At 32.9% G+C, this 24,271-nt stretch overlaps 1 protein-coding gene across 1 annotated transcript in view; it reads right to left on the reverse strand.

The window, feature by feature from the left end:
* The window catches only part of LOC129230586 (collagen alpha-1(V) chain-like), a 161,085-nt gene that overhangs the window by 24,969 nt on the left and 111,845 nt on the right, over positions 1-24,271 (reverse strand). Inside the window, exons 45-59 of the mRNA XM_054864990.1 lie at positions 22,049-22,102; positions 21,322-21,429; positions 20,406-20,513; positions 19,161-19,268; positions 17,582-17,635; positions 16,594-16,647; positions 15,235-15,288; positions 14,189-14,296; positions 12,418-12,471; positions 12,204-12,257; positions 7,583-7,636; positions 5,708-5,815; positions 4,178-4,231; positions 1,494-1,529; positions 881-916 (exon numbers count right to left, since the gene is read on the reverse strand). Of these exons, the coding sequence (XP_054720965.1) occupies positions 881-916; positions 1,494-1,529; positions 4,178-4,231; positions 5,708-5,815; positions 7,583-7,636; positions 12,204-12,257; positions 12,418-12,471; positions 14,189-14,296; positions 15,235-15,288; positions 16,594-16,647; positions 17,582-17,635; positions 19,161-19,268; positions 20,406-20,513; positions 21,322-21,429; positions 22,049-22,102 (1,044 nt within the window). The remainder of the gene's footprint in view (positions 1-880; positions 917-1,493; positions 1,530-4,177; positions 4,232-5,707; positions 5,816-7,582; positions 7,637-12,203; positions 12,258-12,417; positions 12,472-14,188; positions 14,297-15,234; positions 15,289-16,593; positions 16,648-17,581; positions 17,636-19,160; positions 19,269-20,405; positions 20,514-21,321; positions 21,430-22,048; positions 22,103-24,271) is intronic.

The raw sequence follows: 24,271 nt of genomic DNA on the forward strand, positions 1-24,271 counted from the left end.
ATCCCAAGATGTTAGATCTGGGGATCTCGGTTTCCAATTAGAACAGTGGCATTTTTTCTCCAGCACTACCAATAGAGCCATTAGGTAGACTATTGACCTGCTACTGCTTCACACGCCGTTTGATAGTGTGACTATGCACTTTAATACCCATCGTTCGATGGTATGACTCAACAATTTATTACTTTACGAAATTTTGCGCTAAAATTTCTTATTTTGGCGTATTTTAAAGCGTATGTTTTTCCCCATTACACCCTATGCAGATGGCGTCATTTCATATAGCAGTGTCCCTAGCTGTGATCGTAACCAGAAGAGTTTTCACTGTTACTACATGTTTAAAAGTTCTATGATAATAGCTTTAGAATCAGTGCCGAATCTAGGCGGAAGCTAGCTGCAGTCTTTGCCTCGGTTGCCTACTTCACTCAATTACTGTGCTTTTTTTCACTGTAACTCGATGTAAATGCTTGAAAGAAGCTGTGCAGTGTGCATGGGCAACAGTTTCAAGATTTTCCGCGGCGCGGCGTAGAAAAATCGAAGAACCGGCACTGCTCAGAATCAATTCATTTCGGGGTAAGCAGATCAATTGCAGAATTTGTAATAGGCTATATTCTTTTGGTCCCATTCAATATAAAACACCCTTTATATTACCTATAACAACAATTGGGTGGTGTTATCAATGTACTCAGCCAAATCCCAAGGATAATTTGAAAAAATTGTCAAAGTGAAAAAGTTGGTCAACTAGTTTAGTGAACGATAGAATTTTCAACGTCAATATTTTTCGTTCCGAGACACAAAAACTTTGCAGTGATCTGTTGATAAAGTTAATTTGAAAATAACACTATTTTGAACAGCTTTTTTATAAGTAAAATATTAAAAAAATTACCGAAGGACCAGCATCGCCTTTTGGACCTGTAGGACCCTAAAAGGGGAAAAGCATTATTAACAAGCAAATTTAAAATACAAATTGAAGGATAAGCAAATACAATACGCAAAAGCAAAATTTTACTAGGCACTGGAGGCAAAGCTATGAGCCATTAATGCAGTAAATTATGATAAGAGTCAATATTAACATTAGTTTTAATGCTTATTGAAAAATCTATGAGTTATGTATTTTAATTTAAGTTACATCAGCATTTTTGAACCTTGAACTAAAAAATTGCTTCAAGAAGGTAACTGTGACAGCCAAAATAGGAGTATATTATTATTTTTCTTTAATTCATGCATACCAAAAAATTTTTTAAACTGCTGTAATTTTAAGAAGGAATATTTTTTATATATTAAAAGTGAGAATTCCAAGACTGAAAATGCAGTCCCATCAATTAGGGGGCATTTGAAAATTGAAATGAAGGGCTTTCTGCAAATACTAAAATGACATTAAATGCGCATGAAAATAATGTAATGAACTAATAAACAGCAATTTATGAAAACGTCAAATGCGCATCAAGCTATTTTGGTTATCGAAAGATAGAAAATAAGAAAATACTTTGTAAACTTACCTGAGCACCTTTCGGACCAGGTGGACCTTCTAAACCCTAAAACAGAAGGTAAAGTGAGAATGCGGTTCAAAATTTTTAAGCTTAAGATCATTGAAACAAAGAAAAAAAAATAGCTTTAACTTTTAATTCAAAAGGTTTGAATTTTCTTGACCGATAGTTTGTTGGTCGATTGATATATTATAGTACTGTCAAAGTATTAAAATAGCAATACTGTTTTGATAGTTTAAAGACATTGAATTTCATTAATTGTTTTGTTTATTGTAGTTAGTATTGCATAACTTGCTGGAAAATTTTACTAAATTTTGCATTTGCCAATTTTAATTTTCTAAATTTATTGTTTTATTATCTTTTTCAGTTTTACACCCTGTATTTATCTATTTTACTTTCATAACTATTTTTTTCATATTTATTTATAAAGATCTTTAGATGAAGAAGCAAGACATTCACCAGGCATATGAAGTTAATCTAAACTCTGTGCGTACATGAATAAAAAGCATATCTATTTTCCAATTTCCGTGTTATATGACGCGCTCATGATCTTTGCACCACAAAGTAAAACAATGTCAATTAAAAGGTTTATTAAAATGTACGCACCATTGTGCCATAAAAGCTTTTGTCTCTTTAGTATGAAGTTTAGGTGTTTGTTAGGTGTTTTTCTATGAACTTCGTTTGGGAAGTAAGCAATACCTTTATTACAAATGCGTTTTAAAATCCTTCAAATAAATTAAACCATAAAGTATACTATAAAAAAAGTTAACAGTCCATGAAAAAATTCAAGCTACAAACTTTCCATGGTAATCTTGAATAATCGAACGTTTTACTCAAAACCACTATCAGTACTCTCAACTACTGATATTTGACACCACTAGTAGGTCGTACTAGTGTTAGAATGAGTAAATTACTCGTTTTCTAGTCAAAATAATGTTTTTTAGTAAAAGTAATGTAACTAAACTTTTTCTTTATGACTATGATGAGTAATAACTTAGTTTAATCCCTTTTTTAACAACAAAAAAGCTAAAAGGTCAATAATTTCTTTTAAAGTTACCAACATTTCATACTTACAAAAAGCACGAATTATCTCTTATGCAAAATCTAGCAGTATTTTTACGACAATTATGTTAGCTTTATCAGATTTTCCAGCCGTTATCAAATACAATCTAAATAATATTCAAGAAAAAAAAACCTTTAAAAAAGAAATTACATAATTTCTCTAAGTAGCATAAGTACAGTGCTGGCCAAATTATTAGACTAAAGAGATTTTTTTTTGTACACTATTTACTAAAATACTATTTGTTTTACTGTTAAAGTACAGTTCATACTGTACACTGATTATTACGTTATTTTAGCATAATTGAATGTTTGCAGGTGGCAGCACTGTCTGCTTTGTTTATGTTCTTTGTTTATCTACCTACCAGGAACATAACCTCAATCAGCTTAAACAGTTCACTAGTTCTTTTTATTTGTGTGTTCTGTTACATTTAAAGTTAGTTTTAGGTAATTAGTGAGTATGTGTATGTGAGTATATATTATAGTGAGTATAAACAATTTTTTACCTCCTTTTTTAAAAAGTTAAGAAATGGTGTAAGAATGGTGTATGCTAAAAAGACTTAAAATGCTCATCAAGAACAAGGGAATGCATACTAAATATTATATAATTATTTCACTGTTCGTTAATGTGTCTATAGTTATGTAATCAATAAAGAATTTGCTTTTAAAACAGTCTTAGTCTAATAATTTGGCCAGCACTGTATATTTAACATAAAATAAATTCGTAAATATTTCTAAGGTATTCGGACATCGAATACACGAAACTATTAAAATGGCTATATTCGACAAAAAATTATAATTTTTTTAATGAATTGATTGAAAAAACCGGTCGCCCATATTCAAAAAATGGGACAGTTTCTGCCTTAACATTCATTAGAAACAGAGATATAGGCCATAGTATGTGCAAAATGGAGAGTAAAACCATTGACAGCATAGGCTTATTTCGTCACATTTAACGACTCAAATATGCTTTTCTCCCAATATTATGCGTAATCTATGTCCTATATACTCTACTGATTATTAGCGGATACACCAAAATTTCACCCATAATGCCAATATTTTATTAGTTATCAACTACTCTTAAAATAAGAAACAAAAAAATACCTTTTAGCAGAGAAGTAAAAGTAAATCAACAACGTTTAAACACACAAAATTAGCAGATTACTGCAGTAAGCTGCTAATTTTGTGCCTTATAACTTTGTCGATTCACATTTACTAATCTTAAAACATTGTGCGGTACATTTGTTCAAAATCGTTTTAAAAAGGCTGTGTTCAGCTCTCAAAATTTCTATTTTCAACAATCTGCAAAAACTTTAGTACATTCACTAGATGAAGGTTTATAGGTTATTTTTGTGTGTGTATTTTTATCCTAATAAGTGTTCTAAGATTACTTTAAAGCATTTTTGAAGTTTATGACAAATTGCATACACATTCTTCAAATAATTACAATTTTCCTAAAATTTTATGAAAGTATTTTGCAAGTCCTAGCTCATTAATAAATTAACTTAAAAATGCATCGGAAAGTGTAACAACAATGTTGCGACACGTAAGTTTTCAAAAACAAAGAACACCTATTGCGTCACAAATAATTAATAATATTTTTCAGTTAATGGAAAAAGACTAATCATTGTTCTTACATGTTGTCCTTGGGGTCCGTCGTTGCCTTTTTGTCCTTCCATACCAAATGGTCCCTAAAAGAAAAGAGAGAGAAATATCAACAAATATTTATCTCTAGACCTCTTCCCTCTTCGTTACTCGAGGGACCGAATAGAATTGCAATTTTATTCAGAAAATTCGAAAAACAATACTACGTGTGAACACGACCTATTCATTGTCGCCTGTAGTTTATTTAGTTTAAGCATATTTTTTAGATCGCTGCACCAGCCACCAATAGATTTATCATGTTATAATAGCAAAATAATTAATGACTTATAACAAAATATTACAATATGAGTATCAACTTTTGAAAATTACTTGTATTACTATATGACGTGATGTTCATAGATAAATTTATCCTGACTGGAACAGACATGTAATAGTACAAAGTTAAAATGTTACCGAATAAAGCCCTGGTTTCCTAGAAGCGAAATCACCGAGCTTTGGCATCGCTACTCGGCGTGACGCTGAAATCAAAGTCAAGTGATTCCGGCGTGGCCATTCATGACGTCGATTTAGCTCGGGCGCGCATGCGCAGAAGAATCAAGTTTTCCTCTCGGCGAGATGCGACGCCGAAGGTCGGCGATTCGCTCCTAGGAAACCAAGGCTTAAGCGGCAATAAAAACAGAGTAAATGCTGTCCGTCCTCGAAAGCGAAGACTACCACTCAGGACAGATTCCATTTCAAAAAGAAGCGATAGATTGAGGATGGGCACTTACCGCTCGTACTTGCTGTCTTTGAACACGTTATTTTGCACTTTTTACTTCCGGGTTTCCCTCCCTATTTTGATAAAATCACAGAGGACCTGACCATGTGTAAATTGGCGCTAAGTCTCGGCTAAGGAAAACGAACAGTACTTCATCATTTTACTTTGCCGCACATTCCCCTACATTGATTTCAGTTTCTTTGTTTGTTCATTTTTACTCTTATAAGTCTTCAATTTACACCACACAAGTAAAGAAATTGTTAGTTTTGTTTCCCTTTTCTGTTTTATAACATAGCATTCGGCATTAATTGCTCTCCTCTTTTCGTCGTCATCTTGTTTACGACAGCAATTTAGTACATTACGTTTCAGTATTTTTATAGCCTCATGTACGGGATATTAAGTTATTTATAACCTGAATTTATAATATTTATTTATATTTGACAATTTTTAAACGAACTTTAAGAATTTAAATAACTTTTTTAAATGAACGAAGTCCGTACATTGAACGAAGCGTACACAAACAAAGCACATTGAACAAGATAAAAACTAACTTCTGATAAACGGATAATTAAAACGAAGGGCTTTTCCTATGACTAATTAGTACCGATCGGCAAGATTAAACAAGCCGCAGCAAATTTCTTTGATTCTTGAAATATGATTACCTTCCTTTTTTTTTCCTCTCTCTCTCTCTAAAAACAGATAACGATAGCAGTTCTTTGATCGAGGAAGGGAAAGATGAAGACTGCTTAAAACAAGGTGAATATATTCGTTGCAACAAATTTATATTTGTTGTAAACGAGCTTACCGTGTCTCCTTTCATTCCAGGAGGTCCCTGAATGCCTCGATCTCCCTTTTCTCCCTTTTCACCTTGATTGCCTTTCATTCCAGCTCTTCCAATTTGACCTCGATGACCCTAGAAGGAGGAAAGTCAGAGAAAATAACATATTTGCGACAAGGCTAAATTTAAGAAATTTGCAAAATATCAACCGAAAAACAGTAAATTTATTTTTTAAAAATTTTCTCAATGCTGATAAATGCTTTACAATCGGCGACCAAAACAAATAAAATGCGTATAATGTTTTACGTTATTACAGACAGGGGCGGACTAGCTCGCTGACACGTAGGTCGATTCACCGTTCCGCCTGCGTGCCTTCGAACCTGTGTGCCTTAGTTTTTTACTTTCTTTTACAATAAGAAAGTATTGTATTCACGAAAAAATTTTCACTCAAAATTCGGCCTTAATTTGCATTTTGCTCAGCCTCGAATTAACGTTGAGTTTTTTTTTTTTTTTTTCAACCCGACCACACGCGGATAAGTACCTAAGAACGTATAGACACCCGAAATATCCATTTTGACATTCCCCCGAGTCAATTACAACGACTTTTCACGTGACGTCCGTATGTACGTATGTGCGTCGCATAACTCAAGAACGGTATGTCCTAGAAAGTTGAAATTTGGTACGTAGACTCCTAGTGGGGTCTAGTTGTGCTCCCTTTTCGGTTGCATTCGGATGTTCCAAAAAGGTTATTTTGGGGGAAAATCAATGTTAATTTCAATGCAAACTCAAGTGGTATTATAATTTATGCAAACACTTGGCAATATATCGCCAAGCTTTTGGTCGCCAAGTTTTGTCGCCAACTTGACGAAAAGTTCGGCGATTTTTTTTATTATTATTTTTAATCTGGTTTCAATTTGGCCACTGTTGATGATATTTAGAGAGTTAACTATTGAATCACATTAAAATTGCCAATATTGGGGAAATAACTTTAAATTGGTGTAAAAGGAAGTCATGTGGTGCACACATCAGCTCGTTTTTTTATTATTATTATTTTGCTCCCTCGTCGAAGGTTTTTTTTTTTTTTTTTTTTTTTTTTGTACTTTGTACTTTGTATCCGACGATGCGCGCTTTGGGAGTATAGGTTGGCGCCCTCTTGGTGGGACCCAGCTCGCCCCTGTACAGATGTGTCATTTGCGTGGAAAATTTGAATACATGCATACACATACACGTACATACATATGTTATTGGCATTGCATTAGAAAAAAGAGGCGATTGAAAAACTACAAAGATGATAAATTGAATCACTGAAAGTCTGGCGATAAAATATGAAAATGTTTTGCCCAGTCCAATGTAAAAAATAGTGCTGCCATCTATTTGCCCTTTCTTAAACGGTTTCTCCGTAGTATATTACGAAAAGAGCTGCGAGTAGAAAAAATATGCATTCTATTTAGTATTTCATAAATATTACTCACAAAACACAAATTCTAAAAAATAAATATATATATTTTCTATGTTTTCCTATTTAAAATGTTTGTTTTAAGATAATAATTTACGCTAAGAAAATAGTTAAGGCCGTTCTAATTTAAGAACCAAGCCCTAAAGATAGAGCAGTGCTTAATACCTAACCAAAAATCACTAGGAGAAGAAATCATCATAGATAACAATAAATACCTCCTAATTTTATGGCTTTATCTAAAATACAAAAATCTGCACAGTTCCAAAAGTATAGGAAAAAGTTCCAAAAATGTAAACATATGTAACTCAGACGATTTGAAAAGATGTGATTTGGTTCAAATCAACAATCAAAATATTAAGTTGTTTTGTTTTCGTGGTCAATAATAAAGGATTTGTGCTGCTTCATTCAATTTGGTTAGTTAAAGAAATGCAAACGTGGAAACTTACCTTTAAGCCTCGTTTTCCTCTCTCACCTTTAGGACCTTTTTCACCTTCTGCACCCTAAAATATAAAAAGAAAATTTAATGAAAAATATTACGCATTTTCTATACTCCTTTTACTAACTAGGCACGGACCTTAACGTTAATTTCACACGGAGTACTGCATTTTGTTTCTACGAGCTGTTATGGGAGACATAGTGGATTCCAAATTGGCGGATCAACACAGATCAACTGCACAAGTTTGATCAATTTGTCTTCACCCTCCACAACTAATATTAAGAGTTCAAAGTTTAGTGTATGATAACGGTAAATTATTAGCACGGTAAAGCAAATGCGCGACTCATGTATTGGGCCCAAAAGATATTTTGTATTAATAATATCCAGAATGGGGTTGTTTCCTTCAGTTAAAAGTAGTACTTTTAGTCACAGAAATTGGTAGAATAAGCAAAAAAAAAAAAAAAACCATGGACCCAGAATTTTTTTTTCATTTTCCCAACAGTTATTTTTTAATTATTTTTTTTAAATGTCCAATTTTTCGAACAAGGCGTGGTCTAGATGACGTCACAAATGATGCTCTTTGGCGCATCTTTGTACCGCGTTTCCACGTTATTATAATCAAGAAGCGAATTAAAATTGCGCTCTACACTTGCTATCAAACATATCGTTGCCAATACACGTGAGTAAAGATGCGAATTAAATATTTTGCTTTGTGAATGGCAACACAGAATGGCATTTCATCATTTGTGATGTCATCGGCAAGAAATGAAAACAAAAAAAGATCCCCAATTTAAGTAATTTTTCAAAAATATTAAACTTAAACAAATTATTTAAAAATGGTTAGATCCTATGTTTTCAAGCATGTTCTTTTAGAAAAAAAAATATTTTTTAAATATTGGAAACGACCCCATTATTACAGATACTTAATATCCATTATATCTCTCATCATTTGTGAATGGCCGAAGAAAGTTTGTAGTGCTAAAAATTGATTCACCTTTGGTTTTGGGAATCAATCTTCAGGTGTTTATTGAATACTAATAATCTAGTAACCATATAACTGAGACCTTGCTGCGTCAGATCCTGTAGCTCTGACTTTTTGCTGAGTTGTTTACGATAATGGTCCAATAAATAATCAAAGTTTTTGATCTCCGCGCAGATCGCAACCTTTTCATAACATTAAAAAAACCGTAAATTTTCGACTTTATAAAAAAAAAAAAAACCCTGCTTTGAACGATCTGAAAGTTCACTAAATATTCTACAATATGAATCTAGAACTGTATCTTTGGACCGAATAGTTTCAGAGATAAAGCCTTTAAAAATTTATTTTTTTCTTTCTTTCAAACCTTGAATATTTTAGCAATATTTTGTTCTTGTGAATGGATTCATCTCGAAAGCTAATGGGTGTAAAAAGACAGTTGTAGATTCATATGTTTTAGAAACATTCACAACAGGAACTATGCAAAAATTATTCGTTTAAGGGTAAGACAGATAAACTTATAATTAAGTCTAAAAGTTCACGGAATTTTCAATTTTTGATTCAGTTGCGTTCGGCGCACAAAAATAAAAAACCTATTTATTGGATCAATGTCACAAAAAACTCAGCGAAAAATCAGAGCCACCGGATCTAACGTAAGGTTCACCTCCCCTCCTCCCCCTTTAAGGCGACAAGGTTACTGAACTATAACTTTAAACAAACTTTTTCCTACTGATCATCAGTGAAAAAGCCAGCATTAATTGTTATGCACGGGCACGCGTTTGTGTGTAAATGAGCATAATTATCAGCAGTTATATGCAAAGTTAACTAACTTTACTTAATACATAACTGCAAACTGCAATTATGTTAAGTCAACATTCATCAAGTCACTAGCTTGGCGATCGGTATCGTTGTCAAGCTTACGTTAATTTGAAGTTACATTCAAACTCGCTTATAACTAGGACAGCGAAATTTACTCGTTAAAATTAACTAACTTTACCTAATACATAACTGTAATTATGTTAAGTCAACAGTCACCAAGTCACTAGCTTGGCGATCGGTTTCGTTGTCAAGCTTATGTACGTTAATTTGAAATTACAGTCGAACTCGCTTATAACTATCGAAAAAGGACCGCGAAATTTACTCGTTTTCACAGAATGCTCATAATAAGCGAGTACGTGAAAAAGATTATAAAAACTCATCCCAGTTGCAATTTTTCTTCTTTTTAATCACTGTACAATCAAATAAGTTGGTTACTTTGCTTTGAACTATCAGAATGTCTCTTTCTTATGTCATTGTTTACCAGTACTAATGCAGATATGCATACATATATAATTTTTAACTGTTTCTTTATTCCGAAAATTGAAAAAAGTGCTGTCATCGCTTGTTCTGAGGATTAATGGTTCATCAGGAACTTTGTTTGACTTTGGAATGCTAAACAAAATTTACCAAAAAATTATAAACTGGCTGGAAGTCAATAGAAATTTTACGAGTCGCTCGCTTTAAGTGGGGTTTGCTCGTCAAAAGCGAGTTATGCTCAAACAGACTTAGCATTGCACCAGCCAAGTATTTCTGATTTCCTCGCTAAATCCGGGTTCTCGTTAAACCAGGGCTCGTTTAAGCGAGTTCGACTGTACTTCTCAATTAGAAGTGAGCTCTGTAAACCGTGTTTCTCTGCTAGAGCTGTGTCACTGTAAAGAAAACAAATTTCTGGAAATAATGACATAAGAGCATATTTCACAGGTTACATATACGGTTTATCGTTGGTTCCGGACAACGAGGAGCTGTTTCATAATTTACATTCAATATTTTTATTGATCGTCAGAATGAAGAAACAAACATTAGTGTTCGTGTGTGTGTGTGTGTGTGTGTGTGTGTGCAAATGAGTACAGCCATTGTTAGCTAAATATTACTTTTTTCACCTACTATATGACAGCATTTGTGCGCAGTGCACGATCAACTATTATTATTAATTGTTCTTGATTTTGCCAGCAACAATCATCATCAAGCTTCACCAAGATCGCCAAAGCGATCAATTTCTACGCCAAATTTCGCATGTTAATCTAAGGTTAATTCTTAGTAGGAATGACTGAACTGTGTAAAACTCTTTTCTCTGTTCATACAGTGTAAATGCAAGGAAACCGGGCTTTTCTCGATAAATTGCATTTGAAATACGCTCAGGAAGATGTTCTGCACATATTAAAGGGCTTCAAGCAGGCAGTATTTAATCTTAGGTGAATTCTCAATAGAACTGACTGAGCTCTGTAAAACTCTTTTCTCTGCCAACACAGTGTCAATGGAAGGAAACCAAGCTTTCTTCGCTAAATTGCACTCTCAATGCGCACTACGCAGTTTAAGGGGATTCAGTCAGCTGTAATTTGTATATTATATCTTACTTCTAGGCTTTATTAATTTGAAAAAAAATAATAAACATTTGGATGAACGCATCATTTTACAGGATAGATATCATGGTTGACAGATTTTTTTTGGAACCAAAAAAGTTAAATCTATATTACTTATGCCAGTCTTAATTTAAAAAGAATACATTAAAAAAATTCTTTTAAACCAGTTTGCATAAAATTTGCATAATTTTAACGGCATTAAACAAAAGTTAATGGAATGGTGTTCCCCTGTTACCACCTAACTACAACACAGTTTCTCGGGTTGTGCGTTATTAACAGGGAAAAAAGGATTACTTGCTCATTTGAGTTTCTCAATTACTAATGACCTAAAATGCAGCGGAAACTGATGAAAACACACAATAAAAGATTCTTAAGTTTCTAAACTTCTGTAAACTAATGCTAATTCCGTAGCCATTGACTCATATGTTTCTGCTATTTATTCATTTCCTATAAATGAAATCAAATAAGATTAATTTCTTTAAGCCTCTTGCCGTAGAATGATGACACTGTTTCTAAAATGACAATGAACAAAAAGTCTAATATGCATAAATTACAACAAAAGAACAGATAATAGACTTATTCTTTTATGATATGCTTATTGGTGAAACAAAAATAACATAGACTACTAATTCTATATCTCAGAAACAAACTAACGTAAGTTCAAAAACAGTGATTTTCATGCTATAATTGCATTGTATACAAATGCTGTCCTATTATTCATTAAGCCATACGAACGTAATTCTACAAAACAAAATGCTTCCTAAATATTTACCAGTGTTAAAACAGTACGAGTCCTAACCCTTGCATGCTGCAAGCAAATGTTTTTACACTCTCCTACGAAGTAGTAATAATGAGACTTATGTTAGTCTGGCTTTGTGGTACAGAACTCATGCCCAAATAACAGAAAATTGATTTGTGGTTTCGATCCATTCAATAGTTACTAAATGGGGAGAATACCCCCCCCCCCCCCTAACAATCAGAACTGTCACTTAGAGGGGATCAAGGGTTCAACTCCCCCCCCCCCCAGCTCCGGTTTTGAAAAACTAATGGTTTTACATATGAGAGGGTGTAATTTTTGTTGTTTTTTGGGGAAACTTGCATTGAGTGTATATACCCTTTGAGCAATCTCCTGGAAAAACTCGAAATGACGGGCTTTTTAGCACTGACTTTAACTGAACTTTGATCAAGTCGGAGATTTGTTTTGGAGAAGTAAATAAAGGATAAATTAAGTAGTGCATTGAAAAATAAAAACTTACTACAGTTCCCGGCTGCCCTGGAGGTCCTGTAGCACCTGGTGGTCCGACATCACCCTATGAAATAAAATCACAATAAACGAGTAAAAATAAAAATGTTACTTTGCTAGAGTAAGTATTAAGACACGCGAGATACGTTATACTCCAGGATCCCCATACCAATCACATGAAGTGAAAGATACGGACCCTGACGTACAATATAAAATATAACACTTACAGCTGGTCCTGGTGATCCTCTCAAACCTGGTGGCCCTGGTAATCCTGGATTTCCCTACAGTAAAAGTAGCATTAAATGTTAGCTCTCAAAAACACAAAACAATTTTCAATCATATTTAATCGCGCTAGTCAAGTTGTTTCGAGGATCCAGCACTTTTGATTTATCAAAAAAATTATAACTCTCTCCGTTGTGCCAAAATCGTATCTTTCTCAGTGTAATTAAGATAAAAGTCAGAGCAAAAAGCATAAAATGAGCAAAATTTGAAAAAGAAGAAAAGTTCTTTAAAATCTTAACTAAAAATTGTTGAATAATTCGTTTCACATGTTATTTTCTGGTGATTACTGACGTTTTGAAGCTTTTCATAAACACCCCTGAAACGAAAGTTTCATCATTGAGAGCTTTGTTTCACAGTTCTTAGCACTGAAGTGAAAATTAGCTCTAAATAGAATCTAGCAAAAATTGCTTCATATACAAGTGACATAGGTTCCGAGCCAAATTTTTGTGTTTAAACCTGACTGCGAAATTGGTTCAAGATTCTTTTCATGAAGGAATAATACCGCGCTTGCATAGTTTCACTTTCTTCTTGTTCTCTTTTTCGCAATACGGCTTCCGCAAAAAAAATCTTTTTATAGAAATTCACTCGATTCTCCATGCTCTTAAAATGCCACTAAACGAAGAAGTCGCACGAATAATGTACTAATGAAAAAAATTTCATAGGTAGGTAAAAAGACAATTTTCGACACAGAAATTATTTGCCCTCGTGCCTCCGTAATGGAGAGAAAGGTCTTAAAGTCGTCATAAAAGTTAAGAAAAGCGCCAAGTTTAAAGACTAGGGGGGAAAATGGAAGATGCCACCGATTTCACCTTCTGTAAGAAATTATATGCTCCTCGTGGTTACATTGCGCAACGCTTGACAGGGATTCCATGATTAATAACTGGGATCTCCATAATTGCGTAATAGGGCTTTCTGAGATTGCCTACTGCGCAGAATGCATGAAACGCCTGAGTTGATATGGCTATAGACAGTCGTGAAGGCATGACTGGAAAAACTCCTGACCGAATAGCGGGATAGCATTTACGGCATATTTCTGACCGCTACTGGGGAGAAAGGGCAAATTGTCTGCCCATTATGTAAACTGTTTCAGTGTGTTGAAAATAAATTAGTTTGTGTGTGTTGTGAATATGGTCACTTCAATTCTCTCCAAAAATAGATTTATGGAAGGTGTGATTAAGAAGAAATGGGGACTATCCTCTTCATTAGAACATCTATTTGCAAAGTGTGTGTAAAGTGTCTTTCCGTTTCTCAGGGAAACTCGCTAAATTCAGCGAATTTTCCTAACATTTCGGCATACGTTAGTACGGTTTGTTTCGATAACGGAGCGAACAGGAAAATAAATTATGCGTCCCAATCCATGTTTTACTATACTCTTTAGATTGCTATTTATTTAGATTTTTTTTTTTTTTTTCAATATTAAACCATCTTATGATTTCGAAGTAGGACTTATTTTTCTCATGTTTGGAGCCTAAGGATGATTTTAATATTGACAATGCTGAAAATTTGGCTAAATAGCGACACCAACTTCACCAACGTGCAGGCTTTAGATGAAATGCCATTGCAGCTCATAAATTGTTTGCCTGATTTAAAGTTCATTCTCAATCAAAAACGAAATCTCTCAGCAGACTAAATGAAGAACTTTTCCTCTTCAATGGCACCTTATAAACTTATTACTTAAAAACAGAAAAATTGATATCACGAGGACATAAAACTCACCGATGCTCCAACTGGTCCTTGATCTCCTGGAGGTCCTAGAGGTCCCCTATCCCCCTTCTCACCTGGCTGACCGATATCACCTTGCTTTCCAGCGGGTCCTATAGGCCCCTACATCAAACAGATTGAGTAACAGACTGAAGCTTTAGGATAGAATAAACACAATATACTTTTGATCTTACACTACAAATGGTTGAACGACAAATTATTTAGCAAATTGCATAAATCCCAAAATTAAAAGGATTTCAGCTTCCGATTTAAAGATAACAATAAAACAGTACGTGCTTTGCTTTGGGCTCAAGAGCGCATCCTCAGAAATAATGCAACCACTAAAATAAACTAATATTTCAATCTAAAAACTGAAATCTTCAACAGATTTCGGTACTCCAAAAAGTTTGTACTTCGCGAAAATATTGGATTAAAACCTGCGCTCATTTTTGCATCACTATCTGCTTTCATTATAATTTACATACTTTAAAGTTAAAATCCGTTATTATAGCATTTCGTAGCATTAAAATGCATAATGTCCCTACTACGTTTTTATTTCTTAATTAATTCAGAATTAAAAATATAGTAGTTTCCAAATGACAAAAGTTAAATTTTATAATAATAACTTGCATCTTCTCTTTAAAATAAAAAACAAACTTAAAAAAAAAGCAAATTTAAAATATAAAAATATGAGTGATCCTATTAACTAAAAGTAGCTGAACGAATGCATCAATTGCACGCATCAATCCAAAATGTTTATGTCTTATTAGAAGACATGAACCAGAAATTTACCACTTTCTATTTTCAGTTATTTTTTCTTTACCTCTTAACATTTCTCAAAAGTACAATGAACGTGTCAGAGATGTACTTCGCAAACTTTAAAGCCCTGTTACGTTAACGGATTTACTCAAATTAAGTAAAATTTCAACAAAAAAAAATTGTGTTTATAATAGAACAAATCACTCTTCATTATTCTTGAATAAAATGATAAGTATAAGAAAACTTTTGTTAGAGCACAGTTTTCCAGATTATCCCACCTGTTACCTCTTTTGCATACTTACTGGCTTTCCGGGCGCTCCTGCCACTCCCATTTTTCCTGGTTCTCCCGGTGGCCCCTTCAAAAAAAGAAAAAAAAAGATCATTATTTAATAACTATATCAGCAAATAACAGCTTTTTTTCTTTTGAATTCAGTTATCGAAACAATTTTAAACTAAAAATTGTATGTTAAATTCAAATTAATAATGTTTATGATCAAGTTTAAATGCTTTGGAAGTATGGTACTTTTTGTATCACATGCTTGCTGTATTGTGCTCTTAATCCACTCTTATTTACACTGCTGTTTTTTTTTTTTGCATGAATGACTTGCATTTATATACGCATCTGTAGTTTTATATATGTCGATATGCTTTACTGAAGAAAAGTCATTATTTATAAACTAGTTCCCTTAGTGCTATACATTTGAATATGAGTACTCACGTTTTCGTTATATGCTTTTAATATTACTCTATATTTTATTTTTATATATACCACAACAATCATGTAAATAAATATTCTAAGATAAAGAACGAATAATGCTGAAATTAGTTTACCTCTTTAGATTATATTCATATTTACATTCTTTATATTATGAATCTTTTATTTATTATACAGTTATACTTTAAAATATTTTTATGAATTTATCCTATTTTAGTTTATTTTTGCTATTTTACCGTATATATATATATATATATATATATATATATATATATATATATATATATATAATAAGTAAAGTACAAATTGTCCAGAAAAAAATATTGCAAGTAATTACAATATCCACCTATAGCTCGTTTTTGTCAACTCAAGAGCCATTGATATACGTTTATAGTACTGAGTTAGCTAAGGTTTCAGGCGACAACTTACAGTTTATAGCAAATAGTTATTTTTCGGCTACAGCGAAACCCCTGCATCAAAGGAAACTCTTAAGATGAACCCACGACTTTCTTGTGTATCTAGAGGTTTATCTTTTTTTTAAGATAACTTTACTTCACCAAGTGCACAATTGCTCATTTACTGACCACAATTTGCTCTTTCATCTTAGCAGTCAAGGTACCTTGCGTACCGTTAACAACATCATTGGTTTGTGGGTGGAACTGATAACCCGTTTTCACTTAGTTAAGCAATATTGTATTACGACTGGCTTTTTGAGCAATCACGATTGCTTATTGTTCTTATTTGACTGTTTTGATGTCCTATGATTTTATTTTCCCCCCGCCTAACTCTACAGCACCACCGTCGACCGGCCTCACGATGCTGCTCCTTTAGCGAAAAGAGTCTCCAGGTTGCATCCATATCCTACACAACAGGAGCGCATACATACACAACTACACACACACACACACATACAATTTTACTAGCCGAATTTTAAGATTCAACTTACGATTGGCCCAGGTAAACCTGGGTTGCCATCACTGCCATCTTTGCCGGTAGAACCCTAAAAAATCAATAAACATCAGCTACAACTTAAAGAACACAATCAAGATCTGAATATCATTCATAAGTTTAATAAAAATAAGTTTAAAAAATGTGTATTAGTCAAAGAAGGAACATCTTAAAATAAAAAATCAACTTTACAAGCAATGTTTTTTTAAACAAAAACAGTTATTCATTTATTCTGCAATGATTTATTTCTATTTACGTGTAAGAATAAATAAAGCATTCTAGTATCACAACAAATACTATCATAACAAAATACACCATAGTTGTGTCATTACGGAATAATTCACAGGGGGAACCCAAAAAAGATAACACAAAAATTGATGTTTATAGCTTTTTGTGGCCTGGTTTGGTTTCTATACTTTACTGAAGCTACTAAATTATTTTTCAGAATCAGACATTCATTTTACCTAAAGATAAACAAAGGTTTTTAACCTTTACTAAAAATGAAAATTTTGTTATTTTGAAGCCTTTACGAAAACATCACAAAAAATGCTGATAAAGACTTGAAACATTTTTTTTTTAAACCTTGTGCACCATACAGATTTTAGTAAATAAAGGAAGCCCAAGGTCATAAATAACTTCAAAATATTATATGAAACCTGAATATTATTCGTAGAACCAGAATTTAAATTGAAAAGTCGTTGGACACATTTAGTAGTAGCGCTCTCAAATTCAAATTGCTATTAAAAATTCTGTTATTCCAGCAAAGATCATCAAAACTTGCGATTTTGAAGAATCGACTGAAACATTTTTTAAGTGAACAAAAATCAAAATTAAGGCCAAGGTCTACTGTGTCAATCTTAGTGTTTGTGACCGAAACTCAGGTCCGCGGCGTGAAAGCACTAAGTACTACCACTCAACCACTGATCTTCAAGTTAGTTGATGATGATACTAATTGGTTGACTTTAAAGTCAAAGAACAAAGCTTACCTTCGGTCCAGGAACGCCGGGTTCTCCTGCTGGTCCAGGGAAACCAGGATTTCCCTAAAAATAAAATAGAAGTTAATTTCTTTCTGAAAAAACAAAGTGTTTGCCATCACCAGGAATTGCACTAGATAATTACTATAGATTTCAAAACAATATAATATTTTATAAATTTTATTCCACCTTCTAAGATTTTTTATTAATACTAATAATTACCGTACAAAATTAAAACTAACAAAAAATAGATTTTAAAAGTTATCTTAAGTATCTGTGCTGTAAAAAATGTATACAGTTGAACTGAATAAAATATACTTTAAAAAATTAATTAAGTTAAAAAGAAGTTTCAAAACACCTATTTATACAAAAGAGTAACATATTTAAAGGAATTCATTTAAAAATAATTTATACAAGAATCATTAGGTTTGACATTATTTAAATATCAATCACTCGTAATTGCGGTATCTAAGCGTTTAAAGTTAAACACTTACGTAGCAGCGTTCAAATATTATCTAATCTGAAAGAAACTATCGATATTTTTAAGATAAATATGATAAAATGAATAATCGTTCATTATTTTCATCCAAGCGTTAAAAAAACAATAGTAAGGTTAAAGCGTACAAAATCCAGTCTGAAAGAAATTTCCGAAAAAATTCCTTCGCCCCCATAAGTTTATATTTATAGTCTGAAGAAAAGTTAACAAATAAAACTAAATAAAATAAAAGATATTAAAAAAAAAAATAATTTTTTATGTGCGAAAAAAAAAAGCTCCAGAGAGAGAGAGAGAGAGTAGGAACAAAAATAATTGATTATGCAGCAAAGAATCATGTCACTTCTACCAATCGCAAAATGAAGGTATCTGAAATCAAGGCAACGATAATAAAGTGAGTCAAGATGTTAAAGTTACATGGATTTTTTTTTTTTTTTTGATATTCCACATTAGTCCTTCCAAGTTACTTTTAAGTTTAAAAAAGTGCCTTTAAACAAGATTGAAAGCTGTACTTACTGTAAAATAGTCCGGTAAATTACTAAAAAGAGCTCCATTCAAACACAACAAAATCCACCAAAGGAATTAAAGCAGCATTAACAGTTCCGTTAAAATGTTTAGTAATCGGTCAAATAAATTAAACTTTGCATAGAATGTAAGCATTAAAAGTCCCATTTAATACAAGATAGTCCGCCAAATAAATACATCATTTAGTAAATATACAATAAAATTTCCTTAAAATGTAAAATGAGGAGCAAACATGGCGGTGAAGTAGATATTTTTCTGGTTTCACCAAGATAGAAAGTAAAAAAGTCGCCAGGTGCCAATGTATCCCTAAATTCCAACCCTCACCTAACACAGTACTAATAGTGGATGAGAAGCAAAACAGCACAAATAAAGAGAACAAATGATACCCGGTTTCGTGGCTGACTTGAACTTCTTTGTTTTACACTGAAGATACGCGTTTTGTTAGCCACGAAACGGGTGTTTGCGAATTTTATGCCTCTCACCGCATTTTTGCTTGTACTTTTAATTATGTTGGGTTATTTTCAGGTTTATATTTTCGAACATTTTTGCAAAAGTAATAGATGTTTTACTTACAGTTAGTCCTTTAGGGCCAACCGGCCCAGGAAGTCCTCTAGGTCCTGGTGGTCCTTGAAGTCCCATTTTACCGTCTTCTCCTTTAGGCCCTGGAGGTCCGCGGGGACCCTACAGAATCATTTCAAAATCAATCCCAAAGTCAATGTTTTCTTTTCGTAAAATTCAAAAATACCACTCTTTGATTTTTAAATTGAAAAAATTAAAACAGTTGGGGCAAACCTAATCTGCCAGCATTGCTAATTATAGCATTACGGTGCTGCCAGTAGGTTTGCCTAACTACAGTTTCATAAAGCAGGAGAAAATGAAACAGCTCAGCTTATAATAATCTGTTTCATTAATATTGGTCTTAATTTGTTTTGATAAACTTGCTTCTATTTTGTTTTTAATTTACAGATTTATTCCATGAGTGTTTTTCCTCTTTTTCCCCTCTTTTGTTAGAATAAATCCTTAACTCAAATCAGCCTTTTTCTAAATCAATCATAAATTGTATTATTTGATACACAGTACATTCAAGGATTTTTCTAGTTAAAAATTACAAACAACAACAAAATCTCCAAAAAGGATCTTTTAAAGTTAAACTTCAAAGTGTAGAATCTCGTAAAAATTAATAAAAATCAAAACGTGCCTGGAAAATAAGACACAGCCAATGTGCCTAATTTCTGCCAATAACTTGTATGGCAAAAAAGGAAGAAAAATTCCCTTCTAAAAGTACCATCCTGAATTAACCGGGAATCTTTCTGAAACATTCAGAAACCTTCTGAATCATAGACAGTCATGTTTCTGGAATAACTCAGGAGCCTTGGACGAAAATTAATATATGTTACAAAACAATACATTAATAGCCTGGCACCTTCCTCATTTACCAGGAAAGCTCCTAAAGCAAATAAGGCCAAAGTTAAGCAAGCAAATCCTTCAAAGACACACTATCCGAAGACTGCATTTAGTCCTTGATTGGGGCTCAGTCAATTCAGAGGAGCTGTAACTAAGCTGAAGGAGAAAGAGCAAAAAAAAACTATTATATTTTTACACTGGCAACTAAACATGTTTTTCACCACAGTTTAAATTGGCATTCATTTATTTTGCGTCCATCGGCATTTGCGATTCAGAAAATGTTTTCGGGAAAAAATTGTTTTTCGCAGGAAACTGATGTAAACCCTTGAAATCATAGAACGTTACCCGACAGCAATTATTGACGTTTAAGATTATTTGTACAGTGCGTTATATGAATTCAAATTTTCTTCTCACGTGTTCTCCATCTTTTCCTGGTGGTCCTGGAGGTCCGGGCATTCCATCTTCACCTTTAGGACCTTGCTTCCCTTCTGGCCCCGGAGGACCAGCTATGCCTTCTCCTCCCTAGAAATAAGTTGAAGAAATTGAAATATTTTGACTCAATACGGGTGTAGTTATTCACAAGCATAAAACTTACTGACTTTTCTAAAAAACCTGAATATTTATAAGACTTAATGATTTAAAGAGAAAATAAAACACTTCTTAGTAATAAGTAATAGTCCTCCAACTCTATAATGCAATTGAAATAAGACTTTATTGGAGGACCTTTTGGAACCAACAGCTAAAGAGATAATTTTAAAAATTTTAGGATATCAAAAAACCAAAATTTAAAAACAAAAGATAACTCATTTAAAATTTAAGAAATTTATCACTTTTTAAGGACTAAACTAAGTACAAGACAAAGAAAAAATGGGTGTAACTTTGAGTAATATTAAATGGAAAACATGCAAAAAATAAGAACACGTGTAGAATTGATTCTAAGGCACAAAACCTTTAGAATGGAAGATGAATACATCTAAACGAAGCATTTTTCGAATTAAGAGGGAAAAGTAGGGACACATATACAATAAACATCTTTAGGAAACAAAATCCAAAAAATAGAAAATTTACGAACCTTACTAAAACTTTTGTCAATAATGAAGTAAGAAAAAAACGAGAACCACTGAAAACTAAATATGATATATTACTGCAGCAAACTGTCCTGAAAACTGAAGATTTTTAAGTAAAAACAAACCGCGTCCATAATAGAAGAATGTGCATAAAAGGGAAGATTAAATTGAAAATAGAAACATAAAACTTTTCCCAACAAGGAGGTTGAAAATGATAACCTATTTCATTCATCTTGCAACACCTCATTCATGGAAATACCCACCTTTGATCCTGTAGGTCCTGGTTCTCCTGGCTGACCTGCAGGTCCCGGTGGCCCCACTTTCCCATGGTCTCCTCGATCTCCTTTTGGTCCTCTAGGTCCCGGAAGACCCTGGGGTAATTAAAAACAATAAATGCTCTAGTTGCGGCCTCAGACGTATTATATTCAGCCGTATCATATTCAATCAAACAAATTAATCAATTTTAAGATTCCGAAAAAAAAAACACATTTTGATTTTTTTACATTTAAAATCTCAAGTACTAATGTAGATCGTACTATCACCTGATGTATATTAATTTACGCACGCACGTGTGTTTGTGTGTGAGCAATATGTATTTAATAAAAGGAAAGTAATTCAGAATTTTAATTTATAAGAGGTAAACAATTAAGTTCCAGGAAATCCAACATCAGAACTGTAACCCCATCTCCTCCGAAATGGCAATGTCGACCAGGTCATTACTGTTACTGTTGGATACGGGACGTCCAGAGGAAGCCATTTCGCCTGTCTCATCCCTCTAAGTCTTAAGAAGCCGGAGATAAAGAGCAGAACATCCAGTCTCAAGGATATCCAGGGATGTCCTGACACCCTTAAAGTCATCAATTGTCACCCACCGCAGGCGACATTGAACGACAGCAGGTGGTTAACGGGTATTGGCAAGCATGGAGCGGAGCTTCCTAGCACACAAATAAAAATATTGTAGAGAGAAAGTAATAATGATTGTTCGAGTACCTGAGAGCCTGGTGGTCCGGACGGTCCAGGTGGTCCGACTGGTCCATCTTCTCCCTAAAAGGAATAAAATCAATTACTAATATTTAATTTCGCACTCATTAGCTTCTTCTTAGCACTCATTATTTTCTTATAAAACAAATAAAAGTGTGTCTTTTCTTATTCATCATGTCTGTTTCAATAAATCTGAATGATACAATCAACATTCTGGTTTACCATGAAGCGTTAATATTGTTACCTAACATGATACGGTAGCTGCAGTTTTGGCATTATTATTTGGCAAAAGTAGCTGACATTTTTTCGTTCAATCAAACATAATTAAAACAAAAGGATGTACAACGTATAGCAGTTTAAAGATGAAAAATATAATAATGTTACAAGCACAAAGCAATAAGTATGTTAAAGTTTTTATATAAAGTCTAGTTTCAAAGTAATAATGGAGATTATTCTAATAGCGTTAATGTCAACAAAATGTTTTACCTGCTATGAAAAATCTGCTAATAAGTAGGTAAGTATTATGTCAATAAGATGTTTAAATGGTAAATTTACGAATTTGATTAGATAAAAACGTTTCCTCATTGAAGTTCTAATAAACCTCATACCCTTTATTTAGTATTCTTTTCCTGTGTAAAACATATTTTTTCTTTTTCAATAAGAGCAAATTTAAATTATTTTTATTTTCCTTAAGAGTTGGCAAATAGTTTTTAGCTGGCAACCAGTCAGATATGTGAAGTTTTGCGTTGACGAATGCTATAGGCATGGAAATTTAGCCTTGTTTTAAGTGTCAGAGAATAGCCAAATTTCATTTCGGCTTTTGTGAGTTTAATTATAGTAATATAAACTACCTTCAGTCCAGGTAGAATTTTTAGATATTTAACACATGTAGTACTGAACTTTATGAAGACTACATAAATATATTCCAGGTAGTTCCTTTAATTAGATTTTTTCTGCACTCCTCGTTAAATATTACATAGCTTCTAAAGTTTTCGATTCTTGGTTTTATTTAACAACTACTGGGTTTCTACAGATTAAATGTATTTTTATAAGCCTTATATAGACAGCAGTCTTCCTAGCTTACGTTTGCCCGATACGCACTTGAATCTTTCTGCACCCAATCCGTATTTTACCAGATGTAAAGTTTGGTTGAACTCGAAAAAGTACGAATAAAATGGCAATTCCCTTTTGTTACAAACAAATCAGATTTGGAGAGCATTATTTTTCTGATTTCATAATGTCTCTAATAGTTCTTAGTAGAGATGCACCGATAAGCAAATTGGCTGATGACAGATTACCGATTAATCGGTCGTTGATAATCGGCTGATATTTAACAGCAGGCACATTTAGAAGTATTTTTTATAATTTAAATTTATTTTTAAATTTTTAGTATTCCAGTTTTTTATTCATTATAAAATATATATGGTTATCGGAAAGCACAATTTTAAAGGGGAAAAGTATCGACTTATGAAGCATTATGCAACATTGTATATATGTGCCTATTTATTCAAAATAACAAAAAATTAATTAAAAAATAATATTAATTCAACCATCAGTTTGTAAAAAAATAGATATATATGTACACACACACACACACACACACACACACACACACACACATATATATATATATTAACATCAAATGATATCTAAAAAAATTATTTTTGTTGAATCTCAAATTGATAAATTAAATAGTAAGTTGTAAAATGTATGATGTAATCAAATGTATTGCGAGAAACAAAATAACAGAAAAAAATCCAGTTATGTCACCATAAGCTGGAGTGAGGGTATCATCGTACATTTTAAGAAATGATCCTGGTTTTCTTTTAAAAAATTAACAAAAGCATGTGGAAGCTTTTTCTTTTTCGTTGGAGAAAGTTAAGAGAGGTTCCAGTGGAATCATACACACATTTGTTTATTTCTGATACATTTCTGTCCTTCAAAAGATAAATAGAAATAACATAAATATGAAAAGTAGCTGCAAGGCAGGTGATATAAAAAATGTAGGGGAGGGGGGAGCTAGAAGAGATAAATATTTTTCCCATTCCAATTTAAAGGTCCTGGAATTTACTTATTCTTAGGAGCGTCATGTGAATTCAAGATGTTTGAATTATTCATTAATATTTTATTCAGTTTTAAGGACTTTCTAAACTATTTGTTCTTGCTCTGTACACTTTCATACTGCAGTTCCATTGTAATGTTTGCAACAAATTTCATTCATTTATTGTTCAA

This window comes from Uloborus diversus, chromosome 9, assembly GCF_026930045.1.
Source record: "Uloborus diversus isolate 005 chromosome 9, Udiv.v.3.1, whole genome shotgun sequence".
NCBI lineage: Eukaryota > Metazoa > Arthropoda > Arachnida > Araneae > Uloboridae > Uloborus > Uloborus diversus.